Here is a 21,720-nt window from a genome sequence, read left to right on the forward strand (position 1 = left end):
CGGAGTTCTTAAAAGTAGCGGCGGGAATTTATTGACCCAATTGATTTGTTCCTTTTTTTTTTTTTTTTTTTCATTTTGAGAAAATGTGTTGTCTAAATTAAATTCACTATAGGCCTGCAAGTTCAGTATTGTGTTGGCTTAATTCGGATGGGGCGGAAGGATTTGAGGTTGATGAGAGAAGAGGGGCGGGGCAGGAACTAAAGACTTGGACCAAAAGCTTGTCATTTTTTTTTTTTTTTCCTATTTTAATTTTTTTTTTTTTTTTTTTTTTTTCCCCTGCGAGGTTGGAGAGAAATGAACCCGGGAGTTGTGATTTTCCTTTTTTTGTACTCTTTAATATCAAACCTTATCTGCTGTACTGGAAACTGCAACGCCTTCTGTCTTTAATGATAAAGTGAATTTCACAAGCACACATAAAGTTTCCTTACAAAACACCATTCGTCTGACTGCCTCTCTTTTTTTTATCACCCGTTGTTTTTGGTGCTGATGGCAACGACAAGTACTTTTTAGAGCTTTTAAATACTTTTACTTTAACTGCCATGTCAATGTGGCGCTTTTGCTCGAGTAGCTCTGTGTCAGGGCATTTCTAATAATAGTAGTATTGTTAGAATATAAAAGTTTTGTTGTTAGAATATAAAAAAACACTATTATATTATTTTCTAATATATATTTATATATATATATAATAGAATACAATATATAATGTATTACTAGTAATATGTATTAATATTTCTAACTCTGTACCTCCACAACCCGTGAGTTGTCCTCACATTTCTCCACTCAAGACACGTTGTTGAATGGAAAGGGGCTGGACATGAGGGAAAGGTGCTTTTCACCGGCAGCCACACCGCCAAGGGCCCATTAACGAGCGGTGGACGGTGCACAGCGCTCCCAAGTAAGAATCACAACAAAATATTATCGTAACCGATCAACTGGAGACATTGAGAGTATACCTTTTACGAATATTGAAAAAAAAAAAAAAAAAAATGGGTGAACTTTAAAATAAAAGAAGACGACGACGACGACCCGAGCGACGCGCTCCGCCTCGTTTCCCGCGGCGCAGCGGCGGGAGCGATGCTCGCGCTCACCCTCACGTGCCTCGCGCTGCCGCTCGCGCTGCTCTGCGGGCCCGCGCGCGCCGACCGATCAGCGGTAAGACGGAGCGACGCGCCGCCGCCTCCCGCCGCTCGTCGTTAGAACGTTTAAAATGTGTCGTCGTCGTTGTTGTTGTTGTTGTTGTTGTTGTTGTACCGATTCGGTGAAACTGAAGCCCCATGATAACGTTGCTCTTCCCTCGTTTTGAGCGCAGCTGCTGTAATGCGCGAACAGTTCGTCATCAAAACACGGCGCCGATAACTGTGCGGCGGTCTCGTTGTTTTTATTCCCTTATTCTGCCCTGTATTTGTGATGCCATAACCCTGTCGTGTTGATTATTATTTTTTTGTTTAGTTTTGTTTTGTCCCACCCAGTCAGTGCACTGCCCAGTGCACCCGCAGTGTAGTTTTAGGCGGGTGGTTTCTTTATCTCCCCTCATTGATGATAATCTTCACGCTAACGAATGATTGAAAACGGTAAGAACTGACCACAAATAGGCGACACACGCCGTTTCCGTCGTTGTGCAGCTCCAGCTCGAGATGGGGCTCATTGAAAAGTAACTTTTGTTTTTTTTTCTCTCCATGAGACATCCACCAGAATGTCAGTGTCAAAAAAAACAACCCCAAAAAACCCTGAATCTCCTTTGTCAACCATCTTACACATTTGTACACGTTTGTCATTGGGGTTAATCTCTAACCGGGGCGGAGCGATACGTTCCATGGATGTTGTGCTGTGAGACTGTCGTCTGTTGGTGGTAATATTGCGATGTAGTTTGTATTTTTGTCTTAAAGGCTGCGTCACAGTCAAGTAATGTCGTTTTCTGAACCCAACAGACTCTTCTAGCTGCTCCAATCAACGCCCCTTAGCGCTCGGTCGTAATATGCGCTAACGATTGTTTCTCAAATATTTCTTGCGCGTTAATGTCTCATGAAAGCACCAACAGTCGTCCCCCAAAATATTGTCAGATTAATCGTGTCGTTGTATTCATCAAAAAAAATCCAAAGTGTGATATTTGAATTTGTCAATATTGCCCTGCTCATCTCTTGCACTTGCGTTGTAAAACCTTTAAAATAGACTATACTGTTATGACTAATAATGACAGCGCTGATTTTAATTGAGATTTAATGCATTTCATCAATTGACGCCGATTGTGAATTCTGCGCCGGTCTATGAGACATGTACATTATGAAGAAATTACTTGTCGTGATGGCGCAAATATTGGTATTGGGGTCTGCGAGCTCCCTGGAGAGAGGCCTCTGTAGATTAATATAAAAACTGGCCAGATCGGTCTGACCGCAGCCACACACATCCCTGCCAGGTAAATATTTAAGCTGCTACCCAGGGGGAAGAGAGACAGGTGTGTGTGTGTGTGTGTGTGTGGGAGAGCGTAGGGAATGGGAATGTGTGTTGGCCTGGTCTCCACACAGTAAATGTCAGCGCCGAAGTGTGTGTGAAGGTGTTGCTTGTGCGGCGCAGCGCACACACACCGCCCGGGCCCTCGGAGACTACACCTGCTTCACATGTTCCCATATGGGCGCGTTGCGTGCGCGCTCAAGTACGGTCACGGACGTGGATGGCCATGACTAATCACACACGTTCACAAATACATACGGTAGAGGCAGAGCGAGGACTGTCCGGCTATTCAGCCGTGCCGTGGAGATTAATGGAGAAAGCCCTCTCCCACAAACGGCCGATTCAGGACACGCCCGCCACGGGCCGCTGCACGACAGGACAGGGAGTTTGTTCAGACAGTAAATCCAAACCCCGCTGCCATTCACACGCTCCTTTCAGCGGCATCAGCAACCGTTTCAGGGACAAACATCATATTTCTTCGCTCCGAGAAATGTTGTGGAAAAGCCTGAATGTTTCATAATCGGCTATAGGCTCAAATCCAGCCTATCTGAGACGTGTGAGGCATTGGAGACAGTGCAGGCTTGTTCTTTCTTTCACGCCTGTACTCACTAACTCACTATACACCTTTTTTTTTTTTTTTAACTTCCTCTGTCTGGCTGTTCGTCTTAGCATTGGCACTTTTCAACACAGGGCACATTGTAGTATTGCAGCCGTAGCTCGACTGAGACAGGAAACTTAGTCTGCCCAAAACTTTATACCCACACCACTCCCATCTTGTTTTGGATCCCTGTCTGCTTCTTGCCATTTCCTCATGTTCTCTTCATGGATTTCCCTATTCCTTGACAATAGGGCAGGTTCGTTCTCAAAAGAAATCCATTCACATCTTCTTGTGCAATTCATTATCAATTTAAATCATATTACTATTTCAAGCAGGGGCGGTCTGTACTGTAGCATAAGCGCTTTTTCTACAGTCCATGCGGTTGTGTAGGGCCACAATCACTAGGAGGGGGCCCACACGATCAGTGTAGGGGCCACGCGATGAGTGGGACGTCTCCGCTCCTCTCCGCCAATTTGTGCCGCCTCTCCAAAACTCCCCCCCGTTTCTCCAAACAAAACAAAACTGATTTTATTCAAGATTGTGTTCCTTAGTTTCCTAATTGAAAAGCACCCCCCACTTAAAAGCACGGGCCGGCATGATTTGAAGTCATAAAAATGATTTATTGAAATTAGAGTGGACGGGAAAAAAATGGCCCATGTCCAGCTAGACACCTTGCTTTCATTTCTACAGACCTTCTCATGACTTGATTAACCAGATTTTACATGTTAAATTTTTTGTTTTATGTTTACATTTGTGAAGAGCCAGGCCACTCAGTACAGTTGGAAATACCAGCAATTCCTCTAAGCCAAAACACTGAGGGACAATCATGGCAGCATTGTGTCATGATTATGGCATTGAAATGTCAATCCATTAGATTACTTTGTTTAAAAAAAATTATTTGATACTTTATTTTGCTGGCACTTTATAAGAAACAGCCATTTAATGTATTTGCGTTATGCATGTCGCTTCCATCGTTGATGGCAGGGTTCGCCTTTGCCGGCGAGAATGCAAAGATTGGGCACATCTAGGAAGTGAAAGGCAGCTGTGCGGAATTTGATGATGCAGTGTATCTAGTTATCGTTAATGGATGAATATTCACAAAAACAACAGCACCCTCGGATGAAAGAATATCTCCACCTCCACAAGTGACCTGTAATTCTGGGACTTGCAGTGAAATCCACCAACATGACCAATTTCATGGATTGTCACTTCAACTTGTGTAAAAATTACAATTAAAAACCCAGTAAAAGTGTGGTGTGTGGATGGTTTGAGCAGCCACACCTGTCTGGGGTCTCGGTAATTGGGCCCAGGATCAGGGAGGCTGTTTGCCTGTTGCTCATTAAGACTAATCAACGAACAACGGGTAAAACCCCAATCCCCCCACACACACAGGAGAGGAGCCCTTGTAATGACATGTTGTCCGTCTGGGGGCTTGTTCCACCGAGCTCACTCTACAATAAATTGGTGTGTTTCTACTCCATTGTCTGTGACGGAGGGCCCTGAAAAGGCCACTGATGTGGCAGGCGAAACTGCCACGAGAAGTTTATTTGTCAGCTATTTTTATCCCTTATCTCGACTGTCAACCAACTCCCCTCGTTGTTCTGGATACGTTTTCCACGGAAACAATTCTCACCCCATTTGGGCTCAGCCTCTTTATTAATACTGCTTCGTCAAAAGTCTACTCTGTTAGAATAATCGAATACCATTATGGCTATACACTATTTAATTACTATGCCTGTAGTTTGAATTATTTAACCACATTTTCATCTGAGTTACCCCCCCCCCCCCCTTTTTTTTTTAAACAGTTCCAAAAAGTGTAAACATACTAAAAACAGGGAGTGAGCAGTGTGGCACACCTCACTGTGGTCACTGGTCACGCTTTCATTCTTCCTTTCCCTCCATTTATTCCCTCCCTTTCACCCTTCATATACTGCATTTATTTTACCCCAGGCCTGTCAAATCCATCCATTATTTCCACATTGATTCCTGGCTCCCGGCTTCACAGTCAATACATGACTTAACATCGCTGCCACATCCAGCACAGAGATCTCTTTCACTGCTAAATTATGTCAACACTGTATACATACCATAACAAATTTTCTCATGTGTGATGGTGCTGTGTGTGTGTTCGGGGGGATTTGAATTGCAGACAAAGAGGTATTGATTGAGGATACAGTGGGGAGGCAGGCCTGTGTGTGTGTATTTGCTTCCATGTGTTTCAGGCATGTGTGTGGTAGCCTCACGGTCAAATGTACATTTTGAGGAGGCGTGTGAGGTTGTGGGATCCTTAGCTGGACGATGGGCATCAAGACCCTGGGGAAGCATGTGGCAGTAACTTGGATGCGGGGCCAAGATCTGATCTGATATCCTGTAAAATGGCACAAAGTAATAAAAAAACACCAAATATATGATTCAAAATCGGTCAAAGGTTTCATGTAAATAACATAGCTTTTACCATACTATTGTTGTAGTGTTGGCACACCCCTCATAATAGCTGGAACGCCCCCCTTTCAGCCTTTAGCTCCCAGTGACCCCTGTGATCTCAGAGCGCCCTCTGGGTTTTTCCGGTACCTATCTCATTGAGAAACCTGTCTAAACCATGATTCCCTCCTCTCATTCCTTCTCCATTCTGTCCTCTACTCTCCCCTCTGCCACCGGGACATCTCTTCACGGCCACCGTTGTTTGACGCTGAATAACACACATTGATACCTTATCCGACAATCGTCTCTCTCTCCAAGTTCTTTGGTTTATGGAAATTTTAATATATTACTGTCATATTCCTGTAGAAATTTTTCGTCTGTGTTGCTGTCTTTTTTTTAAATCATAATTTACCGTATATTGCCCACTTGGCCGCTATTTATTGCTTAGCCATCCTGGAAGGCTTCCCTCTCAAGCTGTTTCCCTTTTCCATCTGCGGTTTTTGGGACCTTGCCCTTCTGAGAGCTTAGGGTTAGGGAAACATACCAACTCCTTTTGGACTAATTGCAATAAAGCACTAAACAAACACATTTGACTTGGTCAACATCAAATGTGAGGTTAAGAATAGCAAAATATAAGAGTTTTGGTGGAAAAGTGTGAAGAAGGATTGCTACTTGTGCAAGCCAAGCTCACATTCAGCTGGGGAGAAAGAAATCCCAGTGATCGTCTTGGGAGAAATGTATTTCCCTATGGAGCCAAGCAAGGTTTGTCAATGGAGCTTGTTGACAGAGTGTGTCTGCAGGGGTAAAATCTGGCAACCCTTCCTCAATTAGCTCAAGTTGTTTATGTGGCCGTTTACATAATTGTAGTTCTCATGGATTTAACATCCAACGAGGGCCAAGACACATATACACACACACACACACACACACACACACACACACAGACACAGTCATTTCCCCATATGTATTGCCTCCATTCACCCTGTAATTTGGCCATTTTTTGACAAACATTGCTCTCCATTTTTCTTGAAATGTTTTTCTCTCTCTCGCACACTCATGGACTGTCGGCATGATGCTCTTCCAGCAACACTATTAGTTGATTTTTTGTTTTCCTATTATCTGTCATAGGGTTTGTGTGGGTTGATAATCCATCATAAGCAATGGTTAAACAAAGAAAATCAATTTGAAAATGTCGAATGATCCCTTCATTAACTGAATGTGTTTTTCAGCTGCAGCATTTATACCAGTAACAGCAAATACTGCCTTATATTGATCTGCTTTCACACATGCACGCCGGACAAAGCCTGACCTCATAATGTCCGGACCTGATTATCTGGACATTGTCTTGATTTACCCTTTCACACATGAAGCAAAAAGCCGGAGATTGTCCGTGTCAGACGCGTTTACACTACCCTTGAAATAATCAGTTTGGTTTAGACAAGGGGCGAGTTTTAGCATACATGCATGATGGCGGCTGAGGCTACAGACTTATCAGTAGTCGGGCTTTTTTTGCGTTGATACTCAATGTATTTGGAGGTATCTCACACATACAGCTCATCCGGGTAATGTCAGGATAATTTCAGGTTGACAGTGCATGTGTGTGAGCAGCTTTGGTGTCTAAATGACTTCCAACAACAAAGCTAATTCTATTAATTGCATCTACATTAACTATGAAGAAAAACAATTTTGTGTTTGTGTGTGTGTCTGCGTGTATGTGTGTGTGCTCAGCCTTTCCTGATCACAGAGAACATGTGGCCTCGGGGGTGTGTCCTGGATTGCCAGAGGGGGCGCCACCGAGCCGTGTGTGGCAGCAACGGGCGACTGTACAAGTCACTGTGCTCTTTCCAGAGGGCGCAGTGCGTCAACATGCAGCTCCGCCCGGCCGCACGGACACACTGCACCGGTACCCACAGAAGATCATATTACTAAGGCTACTTTAGAGGGTTTGTTTTTATTAAGTATGATGGAAAAAGGCCATATGGAATTTGATCCTTTTAATTGCAATTCATGCCACATTTGTTTAATGCTCTAGATCTGAAAAAGCCAAACATGCAATTTGAGTACTTCGTCATCAGAACTCTGAATGGATGCATTTGAAAGCAGAAAGATGGACAACAAGGAAACAATAATGCTAGTGAGCAGACAGAACCCAGTTCCACTGGCTCCCATTTCAGAGTCTGGTGGACATGGTGGTAATCTTTTGTGTTTTAATTGGCATGCAGGCAGTGGTCCGTCCATTGTCATGTCAATATGTCTAGTGCACGTGTCTGGGATTTCGCATCACAAAATATGTCTCAGAAAATAGGAGAACTCGGTCTCCCGTGTCCTTCTCAATTAAAACAGTGCGATAGTCAGTAGTTTGCTCAGCTGCACATTTTCCACAGAGATTTGAAAACTCATTTACAAACAATGCACAAGAGTGCATTATTTTTTCATTAAATATAATTCTATATTTTCAATTGTGATTTCTCAGACACACACAGCCACACTAATGCTTGCATGTCTGACTTGCCTTGTTTTAGACCCTAGCCAGACCAAATGCCAGTTAGCCCGGTCTCAGGCCCTGGAGGCCACAGCTCACAGCAGCAGCGGTAATCATGGTAACCCCGTGGTGGCCATCTTTGTGCCCCAGTGCAGCGTGGACGGGCACTTCTTGCATGTGCAGTGCCACAACCAGACCGGCTACTGCTGGTGCTCCACCCCGGATGGAAAACCTGTCAGCGGAACATCCGTCCTCCATCATACGCCAAACTGCACAGGTCGGGTCGCCTTACACTTATATTAAGATCCGTTTTTTATGCATGGGAGTAATGCCCTGTTAGGACTACACAGTATCTTCCCAGATCTGCCTGTCCCAGACAAATTTCTGAGATCGGGATCAAAATGCTTCACAGCGGCACCTCTCGCAGTGCCCTCCCATCACCGCCGCTTGTATAGTTTGGCCGGGTCTTTGACACACCAGGACCTGCCCAAGAAAGCTTTTTTGAGCTACCCCAAATTCCCAAGGTTTTCAAGCACAAAGCTTTTGTAGATTGAAATACCATCAGGAGCTCGGGGACACAAGCTCATGTGATGTGAAATAGCACCGGGAGCTCGATGACAGAAGCAACAGTGTATGAGCCAAGAGAGCGTAAGTGGTAACCAGGGGAGGAGGAGTAATATAGAAGCATATATGAAATGCATGTAATGTATACTAAAATAAAGGAATATAAGGTATTTTCGTTGAACACTGTTTAGGACTTATTTTATAATATATGTATAATAATTCACCTCGCACTGCAGAATTAATCCACGCAGTTCCATGCAGTCCACATCTCTCTCTCCTCCAAATTTACATAATCTTCTTTTTTTTTCTTTTGCACAAAATAAATTAGATTAGATTCAACTAATTTTGATTGCACAGAGTACAAGTACTGAGGCAACAAAAAGCATTTCGCTGAATTGTACCCATCCTAATAACTGACTTATCCAGAAGAAGTGGGCTACCATATAGTGGAGCCCGGGAATGTGAAATGGGGAAATGAGCAGACACGCAACTGCACAGCAAACCTTTATTCATAATGAAGCTCCTTTAGTTCTACTCTTCTGCTTTTGGCAAAATCACGTGGAAATAAACTAAATTCTCGTCAAGCTTTGCCGGTGTTTACTCAAAACAGTGGGTGTCTCCCGCGGCTGTCATCGCTCGCCGAATGTAGGATCATGTAGTTTGATCACCCCTGTCCGGGACGCAACGTGTATTTTGAACACCGCTATGTCCGCGAGACAAAAAAAAAAAAGAAAAAAGGATCATGTAGTGTGAACACCCCGGCGACATCAGGATGTTGAAAGTCATGTAGTCTGTGGGCACCTTAAGAGGGGAAAAAAAAAAAATCTCAGGATGTGATTGACTGAAGATTAATCTGAAAAAATGGCATGGCAATTCTGAAAATCATTGCATATAAATGAGGTGGTTAATTAGGGAATGAGCTTGGTCTCATATAGTTAAAGGCATAATTGACATTAAGCGTCTGTCTTGTGCTCTATAACGTGCTATTATAAGTGCTTTATAATTCTCTGAGAACAAATTGCTTAGCGCATCACAGCCTTCAGTTCAAGCTTCCTAGCGCTTCCACAGTCTTCGTCATCTTGGTCCCAAGCATTGTGTAAATTATGGTGGAGGCTGATGAAGCAGATATTGATCTCTGAGGGGGATCACAAATGAAATGAGATGCAGATTTATTGCTGAACTGTAGCACGCTTCGTTACATTTTTTTTAGACCACCTATTGACTGGGTATTATTTGCACACTTTCCCCCAGCATCTCCAGAGGATTGGAGTCCCTCAGTAGCAGATCAGAGCAATTGGTCTACCATACAGCCTCTTTGAGCAGAAATCTGCAATTAATTTTATTTCAATCACTTTGTGAAGTATTCTATCTTGCATGCATATACCACAGATCACCTGACTGAGCTAAAGAGAAAGTCCGCTGGTGGGGAGTCATCTCTGCACGGAGGTGAGGAATAGGCTTCACTGCAAATTCATTTAATTCTACTGACATTCATGGAGGCAGCAGTAAAGTGTGCCTCCAAACAGATACCCTTTATATTAGCCCGTTGGTTTCAAAACCTCTTTATGGCAATTCCCCCTTGGAAAATGAAGCTCTGGCTGAGAATGTTGTTTGAACATTTATATTAAACTGACGAAAAGTGGTAAAACTCTGCGTTATTAGAGATGAATACATATATTTTGCATATTTTTTTTTACAATAAACTAAATGATAAAATGTTATGTATATATATTTCTATAATTTTGATTGAGACCTTCTGAAATTTGTTCAAGGACCCCTAGGAGGACATGGACCACCATGTACCTCCCTGGACTATTCTACCCTTCATATTAACCTACCTGTCAGTCGTTAAATTATGACGCACACCATGACATGGCTTTTAAATTCATGACCTGAGCACTTTGTCATTTTCTAAGGCTGTAAAGTATTAAGTATTTTACAATCATTAAAGCAAAAAGTTATATGTTTGTCAGGAAGTTTTCCTGGCATTATTATGCCAAGCACGTTAGCAGCTGGCTGAACGTACCAACATGGCCCTTCTCTCTGCCTAATATATCCCTCATTCTTCACACTTTTCTCTTGTGCTCTTCCTCCAGCCTCCTCTCTTCTTCTGCACTCTCCTTCACACATTCTGTATCGTGTCCTTAGACATTTTTACTTTAGGCTTTCATGTTATACAAAGTGAACTATCCACTCCAGCTATCCAATCCACTCACAATAAAACCTGTCAGCTATATGGCCTAAATATCAATATGTTTCTGTGCTGGCATTCAGCATCAGCTGAATTCTCTAGACTTTATAATTTGAAATATGTTAAAGTGCAATTTAAAACTGGATTGTTTAGGGTGTCAAACATGAGAACAAGTTGAAGAAAAACAATGTCTTTAATTGTCTCTGCTCTTTCAAAGTCACTAAATATAAATACACTAAATTTGAATGTGTGAAAGACATTTAGTTATTGCATTGATGTTTTATAATTTCTCATTCCAGATGACACCAGTGGACCAAAGCCGACTATGAAGCCCAGCAGACATGCAACAGGTAACAAAAAGACCATGTAATCACACACACATTTTCCAAATGTGGTTAATATATCTTTCGAAAACAATTTTCTCTTTTTCCAGCATCTTAAGTGCATAAATCCCAAGCTATTTTTGTCCAGTGTCCTTGGCTTCATTGATTGGTTCAACCTAAATATTATAGCCACTTGCCAATAGTTATAGCTTGGTTCGGTTTAACTATTATTATTACTTATCAACGTTTGTTTGTTTGTTTGTTTGTTTGTTTATTTATTCCCCTCATGATAGATGTTTTGTGTTGATACATTTTTGGATTATTGTGTATATATACACATACATATACACATGCAGTGCAGAGTATATTCATATACAGTGTATATACATATACACTGCACTCCTGCAATGCATTCACCCCCGGACGGTGAGTGAGTCCCACACATTCATACACTATTCAGTCCTCTCCTCCATCCACTACTCCTGCAGCCCCCTAAGCTCTACTGAGCGGGACTGGTATGCCTTCCACTATAAACTACACAACCATTCCTGTTAGGTCCATTGCTTGACCTTATATACAACGTTCAAAGCGGACTGTAGCTACCGTAGTCTCACACTATTAATATTCAGGCATCTGGATTGATGATAAACTCACTTTTAAAGGTCATATTGATAAACTGGTTGAAAAGCTGCAGCCGAAACTTGGCTTTCTTTATCGAAATAGAACCTGCTTTCCCACGTTTAGTCGAAGAATTATTGTTGAAATTGTATTACTTTCTGTCTTGGATTATGGTGATCTAATATATAGACATGCTGCTGTTACCACCCTTAAGCCCTAAGACACTATAAATGACTCTACTCTTGGAATTATTACTGGTGATACCTACAGCACCATCATTGTACTCTCTATGAAAAAGTTGGCTGGGCCTCTCTCTTCGCAAGACAAGATCAACACTGGTGTCTTTTTTTGTGTTTTGTTATTTTTCACAAAGTGCTCCTAAAAAAATTAACAATTTACATTTCTTCACTATAACACCTCAAAACAGGAGCTTATCAAACCCGCTCTCAGGACTGGATTTCACTAGATCTTTCGCGGGTCAACTCTAAACTCGGAAAGACTGCTTTTAAATTTTGTGTTTAAATCCCTTGTGCTCCAGACTCGTGGAATAACCTACAATGCACTTTAAATATTCATTCCTTGATACCATCGGGACATTTTAGAAATATTCTTACAAATCTCATTGTTTTCAAATGTAATTGTTTTAACTAGGAATTGTTTTAACCAGTTTTGATGTTTGTGTTCTTATTGTCTTTTTGACCTATTTTAGTTTTTTTATTTGTGTTATTTCTTTCTGCCTAATGTGATCTCGGCATCATTGAAAATTAGGGTTCACCCCTCAATGTATACCAGAGAACTAAATTCAGTGAAAATGAAAAAAAATACAGAATATATAATATTAATTGTTTATATTTTTCAGAATTTATTTTCTGGTTGCATTTTTGGGTTACTATATATTTTTTATTTTATCTAGAAATATCAAATTATATTCCTTTAAAATTGCCTTTTACTAAATTTCCTTACCTCCTTGCAGAGTTTTTTCTGGAGCCTGCCTTTGAACATTTCACTGCACATTGTGCATTTCACTGCACATTGCACACTGTGCAAATATAATTGTGATTGTGACAAATAAATCTCTAGATCAGAGTTGGATTATATCCAATTTGGCTAGATTACATTAGGCGATATTGGCTTAATGACTCCTGGCAGTTTGCCTTTCTGAGAAGAGCACACCAGTCACAGAAAAAAAATCATTTAATTCATCTGATTTCCTGCATGAGTTGTTGCTGTAACAATGGAAAAGCCTAACTGCAAAAATTTATATATTGAGGTGATGTTTTGACACTGAAAATAGTGGATCATCATACGTTTGAATTTGGTTCCTAACATTTGTTTCGTATAGTATCACAGCCCATCCTTCACTGTGCACTGCAGCCTAATATATAGACTTGTAATATAGAGTTGACCTCTTAAATGATAGCATTGAAAAATAATAAACGCTCCCTTCTTCCAGAGCTCACAGCGCCCCCCCTCTGGGTCACCATCCAGTTGAACTCTGACCCCAAAGGAAACCGCTCCGCCAGACGCCCCACCGGTGTGACAATACTCCCTTTTTGATTATTATTACAGTGCAAATAATTCAATTTAGCTGTGATGTAATGTTTTTTATTGTATGTTTTAATCCTTGTGTGTGTGTGTGTGTGTGTGTGTGCGTGTGCGTGTGTGCGTGTGTGTGCGTGTGCGTGCGCGTGTGTGCATGCGCAGACAGCCCTCCGACGTGCGAGCGTGAGCGTACATCGCTGCTCTCCCAGCTGCGTTCTGTGTTGCAGGAGGATCGTTTTGTCCCAGAATGCACTGCAGACGGACGCTACAACCCTGTGCAATGTCACGTTGCTACAGGTTACTGTTGGTGTGTCCGACTGGACACCGGCAGGCCGCTGCCAGGGACCTCCACCAGGTTATTTAATTAATCAATCATGATCTTCAGTTTTCAATTAGTACATTTGCAATCAATTCATTTTCAATTATATTGTTCCATATGCTGTTCTTTGTCCAATTTTGTGAATCCACTGTTTTCTTCGGGCTGTTGTCTGTTGTGTTATGTATTTTATTTATATTGTTGTACTACCATCAAATTATTGGCATCAAAGTATTGGTAACAAATGTGTTGTTATATTTTATTTAATCAATATCGTGCAGCCCTTTTCTAAATTTTTAGTTTACAAAGGGAACTTCTTCTTTCTCTGTAGGAATCGCCTCCCAGAATGCACTGGGATAGAGGAGGCCAAGTTAGACAGGAGGTTCAAAGACAGGCCCCTTCCAGGTAAATATCTGCGAGCATGATTTGAGGAGATGTCACAGTTCATGATTTCGGAGTTTGGAACTCTTGCAGAGTTAAGACTGGTCTGCACTGACGATGCACATCTGGTGCCAGTTGCATCGAGACAAAAGAGGCTGTAATTTACTTTCTCTTCAGTTGAATTCTGTACAGTGATTAAAAAAAATACTGGCTTGAAAGGAAAGACAAAATAAAGTAGCATAACTGTTTATTAGAAAGTCAGTCAACGGTAATGGTAATGTTTTTAAAATCAAAATGTATTTCTGATTTCGATATAAAGATCTGTTCTGCTCTGTTTTCTGTGTTCTCCTTTCTATTTTTCAGGGTGCCCTGGAGCTCGTAAGAAGGAATTTGTCCAGAGTCTGGTCAAAGCCTTGCAGCTGGAAGCAGAGCATGCTGGGAAACTCAGTCCTCAACAGTTAGTTTTAAAATTAAAAAACTGCTCATAGAATCTGCGGCAGTATCAACAATGTTTCTTACCGTCAAGTCCACTATGAATAATAATTAAAAGTTCATATTTGACTGCTATAAAGCCATTACATGTAGTATTAACAAAAATAACTTGAGGATCGTAATCTACAATAAAAAAGAAAATGATTATGTATTTATTGAAGCATCTATACACAAGCAACTATCTTGGCTTTCCCAGCGTGGATAAAGATGCATCACCATGGAACTCTTTTTATAAATGATTCAGCATGGTGTTAAAGTGAAATTTAAGTGAACAGTGAGCTTGCTAAATAGTTGGGTTTACTGCAGTTCAAAACAAATTTGAAAGTCAGTCTTTTCAAAGGTGTTTTCAGTTTTTCTGACCCCAACAAATGAAAGAGTGTCATGATAGCAGATGTATTTTCAATGCTGTGCATGGGAGCTAGTTCGTACAATTCCTGATGTCACTTCTTATACAGTATGTGATTGCATAAAGTGTGCAGGTGTTAAGCAGCCAACCAACCAAAGTACCAGAACAGGAGGAGAGATAACAGTTCTGTCTCTCGCTCGCTCTCTCTCTTTCTCTCTCTCTCTCTCTCTCTCTCTCTCTCTCTCTCTCTCTCTCACTCACTCTCTCTCTCTCTCTCTCTCTCTCTCTCTCTCCGTTTTTCACTCTTTTAGTACATTTGACTTTCTCACTTCGTACTTTTCTGTATAAATTAGCATCATTCAATAAGGCATCTGGAGTGTTATGTAAAATGCCAGAATCAGCCCCCTCAAAAACAAATCTTCACATACGCATGCACCAACACACATACTGCCAAATTGCAAGCAATCCCAAATCGAAGATGATGTGGCCTCCATTGATGGCGACACACTGTGCTGGTTAAATGGAGTGGAGACCCGTTTTGGAGCCACAACTCCTGCCTCAAGTCTCACTTATGTAATTAAAACTGGATTTGATAAAGAGATAAAGCGGGAAGAAAATAGTTTAGAGAAACAAAAACTCCATTTAGACCGGATTACTCGACTCCAGTGTTGAAATAATTCAATGTTGTCAAATAATCTGTTTAACCAAGGGTTAAAAATCAACTACAATTTCTACATCAGGTTCAATCTAATTTTAGTTAGTAATGTAAACAAAGATTTGTCTTTTTTTCTCAAACTGCACATATCTTTTAGAGTTCAGTATTCGGTACAATCATTCATTTGTAAGAAACAATATCTAACCTTTTTTAATTTAGAGTAAGGAGCCATAAATGATTTGTGAAATGTCACATTCCAAGGACCCTCTTAACATTATAATATTATGTGGTATCTAGATATCTCGATTGTATGTAGAGAGTTTTGAGGCCTAGACTGCTCCCGCTGAGTGTAACGAAGCTGTTCTGTTGTAATTGCAGCCTCTTTTATCCTCTTAGATAAATCCATCTTTTTTCTACTTTCCAAGAAAGTAGTTAAATGACAGACTCGATGACAAAACATGTTGCAAGAAGCTTGGGCTCTGAAACGTGTGGAACAAAAAGCCTTTTCATTGCAAAACAAAACGTCAAACAAAGAGATGGATAACACCAGAATCAACATTGGACAAGAGTGGCTAGATCTCAGGGGAGCTTAAGTTTGTTTTGTTTTGATTGGGTTATGATTGACTAGTGCCCTCTTAAGTGGTCATAAATGATTGTAAGACATTGTCACTTTAATCTTTTTTTGTGTTATTTCACTGTGTTATTTCTCAACCAGGGTCTCTAATACCTCAGCCATCACCCCAAACCCACAAACATCTGCTTCTCCCCCTTCCACCTCCACACTCCTGGACCTTGACCCTCCGACCACTCCATCCTCCCTGCCAGAGGTGGCGCTGCGATGGCACTTTGCCCGCCTAGATGTGGACTCCAGCGGGGCCCTGAGTGAGCGGGAGGCGCGGCCCCTGCGACAGTACCTGCGACGCCGGCTCAAGCCGCGGCGGTGCGCTAAGAAGTTTGCTCAGTACTGCGACAGGAACCGTGACCGGAGCTTAACGCTGGAGGAGCTCACAGTCTGCCTCGACCTCTGAGGTGGGCTAGAGGGGGATGTGTGTGTGTGCTATTTTCTGTTCTAGAGAATTGCCTAAATTGAATTGCATCCATTGCAGTTGATGCACTGCAAAACCCTAACAGTCTAATTGCTTTCCCTAACCCTCTCTACCACACGCCTCTCTTTCCGCTGTTAAAACCCTTGGCCTAAACAACCTAACATACCCAAAATTATTCAGTAATGTCTCCTCAACTAAATGGGAATATGGATCCATTGTCAGTAAACACATATCAATTTCAAGTCCAGAATAATTGAAAATGGAATAAATCAAAATTCTTATTTTCATCCCCGCCGAGAACATATCCTAAATTATAAAGGCAAAAACACCTTCATAACAAAAATCCCATGGACAACGATGCACCTGACTAAAACCAAATTTCATGACAATAAACCAAAGCTCATGAAAGATGTAAGGAATTTATTCTATTTGCCTCAAAGCAAAACAAAGGGGTTTTTTTGCCCATAATTATAACAAGTATAATTAAATGTCACTTATCTCCTTAAGCAATAACATTTCACAAGCTTAGTAACACTTTTGTGATTTCCCAACCAGATTGTTAATTACACGGATGGAGTTTATTGACTGTTTTCTAATTACTTTTATTTTCAACTCACAAAGCAGAGCTGAACCCAGACGCTTACATTTCTTACATAATAACCATAAAAACATAATATATATACAGTGTATACAAGTGGATTAATAAAAACGAATAAAATCTCTGTGGTGTCTGGACGGCCCACTGCAATATCAACAAATGGACATGTGCGCTTGAAGCTCTGTGGGCAGGAAGGCTGATTGGCAGGAGCTAAATGAGACATTCAGCAGGGTGGGAGACGGCACATGAGTCTTTTAGGAATAAGGGAGGTTTGGTAAAAGTGAGACGAGGGTGAATAATGAAAGGAGGAAAGAAGATAACAGAATTTATGTGAGGCGATGTACAGCATATAAAGAAGGTTCGGTAAACGACTTAAAAAATTATGCACGTTCAGCAATGGTGTCAATAGAATCAAGTAGAGGATGAAGAAATGCAGAGGAAAGTCAGTTTTCCAGGCCACTGGTTCATGTCTGTTCAGTATATGTAGATGTTGATCAAGTGGTGAACACTGATCCAAATTGCATGAGGACAACAAAAAAAAAATCACTTTAAAGCTGTAAATGTAATTTACTGTAAAAATGGGCTGTTGACATTCAAAAATGTCATTCTCTCAATGTTTACGCCTCATTTATTGCTCAGCGCTTACACCAGAGGGTCTGAGAGATCGTTTGAAAAAACACTTGCTGTGTGCTGTACTCCAACATCTCCAAAGAATGTTGAGAAATACCTCTCAGCTCCACTCCCCTTGTTACTTATTTATCTGACATTTTCATCAGCCTCATCCTGTTGGTTTCGCTCTGCCCTGCCACCTCGTACTCAGCACCTTGTCCAACGCACTGTGGACCAGACTGCTGAGAGGTTTTTGTGAGAAGGCAAATTTATTCCTCTCCATTAACACTTCTGAGAAGGTCTGCGTGCGTCATGAGTTTAGAGGTGCACATGGCGTGCATGCCAATGTACTGGCATGTAGTGTTCAGTACATCCACAAATCCACACTAAGGTTTATGATTATGCATATACGACAGGTTCAGTGACAGAGGGTGGAGCAGTCCCACATTTGTGTGTGGGTGTGTGAAATGGTGAGCTTGTGCTTGTGTGTGCATGTATTTGCATGTGTGTGCTGCTCGTGGGCACAATGAACATACATGAAACACAAGGTGGGATGTTTTAACCTGTACAAACTCATCCCTGGTATGCATGCATGCACGCATGTGCATGGGCACAGGAATGTTTACTCATACACACTAGTGGTCGACCGATATGGGCTTTTCAATGGCTGGTGCCGATATTTGGAGAGTGGGGTGGCCGATCGCCGATATATAATGCTGTGCTATAATATAAATATAGATCATGTTGGTTTTTTTGCATCTGATAAAATACAACAATTTAATAATAATTACAAATGGGAACACAAAATTGCTCAACTTAAATGAACATTTATTTAACATTAATATTATGGTCTGCGTTGTCTCTGCAGCGCACTTATTTTAATACATTTTTTTTTTATCAACTTAATAAATGTCCACATGTAATCAAAAAACACAGGACTACTGTCTATACCGGTATATGGATAGTGCAGAAAATGAGCATTGAAACAGTTTCAAATATTCAGAATTGATATGTATGGATAAATCGATATTTTTGACAAAGCTACTCTGCAGACATTTTTTGTTTATCGGTCTCGTGAGTGCAGGCATCGGCCGATGCAGATTATCTCAAAATAGGCAAATATCGGCCAAATTAATTGCTCGACCACATATACACACAAACGGCCACACACTGTCAGGGACCTGCATGCATGTATTGCACGTGCACAGCTGGGTCTGCATGCTGGCACGCTCGCCACTCCAACCACTCCCTACCAGCGCGACGACTGAAAGCAGAAAAAAGGAAAAGATTTTGTTCTGTGCTCCAGGTTGTTCCAGTCTCCCAGGGGAGACGCTTGTGTTGGGCCTGACGCCAGACAAATTATCCTGCTGATGTCGGGGTGTTTATATACCTTTATCAAATCAAAACAAACTCAAGTCGGGGCAAAAATGTCTCGCTTGTCAACCAGACATCAGTCACAGCAGAGCAATGACAGCATGGCTTCCCATCAACATGCAGCACAGGCTCTGCAGAGCAAAGTGCCGGGGTGTGTGTGTGTGTGTGTGTGTGTGTGTGTGTGTGTGTGTGTGTGTGTGTGTGTGTGTGTGTGTGTGTATATGTGTGTGTGTGTGTGTGTGTGTGTGTTAGGCAATGGGAGGGAGTAACAGCACATAATTCAACCTGCACTGGTTTCTTGTGAGATGAAAACCTGGTTACTATGGTTCACATAACGTCAAGACAAATGCCGTTTGCTGCCAACTTTAATCAACCAAAGAGCCTCGCAGCACTGCCGCCGCATGCGAAAACCTTGTAGTTAACTCATGCCCCGGCCTCCGAGCTACACAGCTGGATCCCCAAATGACCCATAAAAATATTTCAAACAGGCAGCGCAGTGCGGGGGAGCTGCGGTGGTTGAGGGCAGTTGGAGGCTAACTGGCTGTTCTTGCATTAAGGACCTCCAGTCACATAATTGCATGAGTCGCTCTTGGCTTTGGGCTCCCCTGGTGTTTTGGGCCAGTTATCTTCCATTTCATGTTGAGGTAGCCGCCCTGTTACAAGTCAGTCCAATTTCCCTTTGTTAATAGATCAATACATGATGTTCTGAAGTTGTGGAATAAGTACCATGTATCTAAGTAAAAGTACCAATACCCTGCAACAAAGTTTCTCCAGTACTCGTGAAACTACTACAGATTGTTTTCAACCTAAAGTGATGTGAGACTGTTCAAAGAAAAAGATGAATATTTAAACAAGGTGTTTGCTTTGAAATATAAGGGAGTACAATTTGAAGAGACTTTTATTGACAAAATTTAAGCAAATACAGATACATGAAAGATAGCGCTTTAATAATCCCTGTTGGGAAATTAAATCACAATAGATTCAGAAAAATGTACCAATATGTACAGATATGAGGCTAAAATGGGACATTTACCAAGATTAGAAACTCTACAATATTAGAAACTCTATGTACCGTATGTATGTTGTGTACTTTGTATTTGCTATTCAATCAATTCTTTCTGTCTTCCTTCCTTTCTGTCACCCAACAGCAGAGTCACAACGACAGAGAGAACTCCCTCGATGCCACCAGAACAACATTCCCTCCTCTCCTCCTGATCTGATATCTCCTTGATTCCTTCCTTCTTCCCTTGACTGTCAAGTCCTTCTCCCGCTCCTCGCATCTAATTCTTCGGCGCTGCGTCCTCCCCTCCTCCTCTAATTGATACTATCTCCTCATCCCGAGTAATCCTCTTAACCCCACCAATCATCCTGTTATCGGCACCTCTCTCTCTTTAATCACTGACACGTTACGTTAATCTTGCCTCCTTCTCTTGCTCCTTTCACCCTTCACTTCACCCCTTCCCCTGGCCCCCTGGAATAATCACTTGATTCCTAGTTTCCGCCCTTAATCCCTTCCTTGGCCTCTACCTCCTTGTTTCCACAATATTTGATACATCATTTACAGATTACTTACAACACATGTCGCCAATGTTTATGAAACTCTTTGCTCATGATGGTTAAGCAATATTTCGATAGGTGATTTGATACCTACTTTAATATTTTGATACTTAATATTTTTGTATTTTTCTACAAAATGTGCTCCAATACCGTGGTTAAGCTTCAGCCACCATATCTGCCTATTGTGAGGTTAACACAATGCAGTTTGAGAATACATTTTTAAATAATTTATTTTGAATATGTTGTGGCAACCCAGGGGACCGAGGCAAGACTTAATAAAACCTGATGACCCAGACAGTTGACGGGATAAATCATTCGCCCCTCACACTGGGGAGCTCCTGTCCTCCTGTAGGGAAGACAAGAGAGAGCGGTGAGCGGTGTGGTTTCACTGGTGATCTGGCTTGTCCCCGGCCGTCTCTAGGTGGGTTAGTTCCATGACACAACCGCTCACCGCTGGAAATTGGGTGGTGTTGGACATTTGGCACCCTGTCCTCCGCTGACTCGGCCTTGCTGTGTCCACATCCAGCTGCAGATTGGCTGCAACGCCTGCGCTGGATTAATAGCCCCCCCCCCCCCCCCCCATCACTGCTCCCAACCCCCAGAGAAGGTTGGCTTGGCTGTGTCCCCCGGTTTGCCACAGTGTCCTTAAATTGATGATGTTATTTTGTTGTCTAACCTATGCCATTAATATCGTCTATAAAACCAAAATAAATGAAACGGGACCTGTTTAGATGAAGTTGATTTATTACGATATACTACTACTATTCTACTTTTGGCTTTCTACGCCATTTTCTTTCATGCCATTATATACATTTTCAGCCTGTTTTTTTATGTGATAGACAAACTCACTCCAGTAAATAAGATAGTACATATAGTATGTCTTACACTTTGTTAGGGAAGCTTTACTTATAATTCCAGGGTATTTGAAAGCCAATTAAGCTATTTGAGCTATTTTATCTCTATACTTCATGTAGTCTGCCTCTACAACTTCCACCCCCGACCTGTGATGTCACACATTGCAGAAATCCCATTGCGGTGACAAAGATGTAAACGTTGAGTCGTTCCCTCTCCGATCCTATTCTTTCTAACTGTATCAAGCTATTCATGTTTTCTGTAAAGGGCAATAATGTTTCCAGTGAATAATGGCAGCCATCTCTCC

The 21,720-nt window shown here is 41.7% G+C and overlaps 1 protein-coding gene across 2 annotated transcripts; it reads left to right on the plus strand.

The window, feature by feature from the left end:
• Nucleotides 1-805: 805 nt before the first annotated feature.
• On the plus strand, nucleotides 806-21,279 carry LOC307235112 (SPARC-related modular calcium-binding protein 1-like). 2 transcript variants are annotated; one of them, XM_080007097.1, is made up of 11 exons: nucleotides 806-1,152; nucleotides 7,196-7,370; nucleotides 7,990-8,226; nucleotides 9,903-9,959; nucleotides 11,004-11,054; nucleotides 13,099-13,179; nucleotides 13,350-13,542; nucleotides 13,835-13,908; nucleotides 14,248-14,341; nucleotides 16,093-16,406; nucleotides 20,153-21,279. In XM_080007097.1, exons 1-10 carry the CDS (start codon nucleotides 1,075-1,077, stop codon nucleotides 16,403-16,405), a joined length of 1,353 nt encoding a protein of 450 aa, XP_079863223.1. In that variant the 5' UTR covers nucleotides 806-1,074; the 3' UTR covers nucleotide 16,406; nucleotides 20,153-21,279. The 2 variants fall into 2 exon arrangements, with proteins under 2 accessions (XP_079863223.1, XP_079863224.1); XM_080007098.1 differs by having other exon boundaries at nucleotides 20,156-21,279.
• The last annotated feature ends 441 nt before the right edge of the window (nucleotides 21,280-21,720 follow it).

Source organism: Zeus faber (assembly GCF_960531495.2).
Source record: "Zeus faber genome assembly, chromosome: 9".
NCBI lineage: Eukaryota > Metazoa > Chordata > Actinopteri > Zeiformes > Zeidae > Zeus > Zeus faber.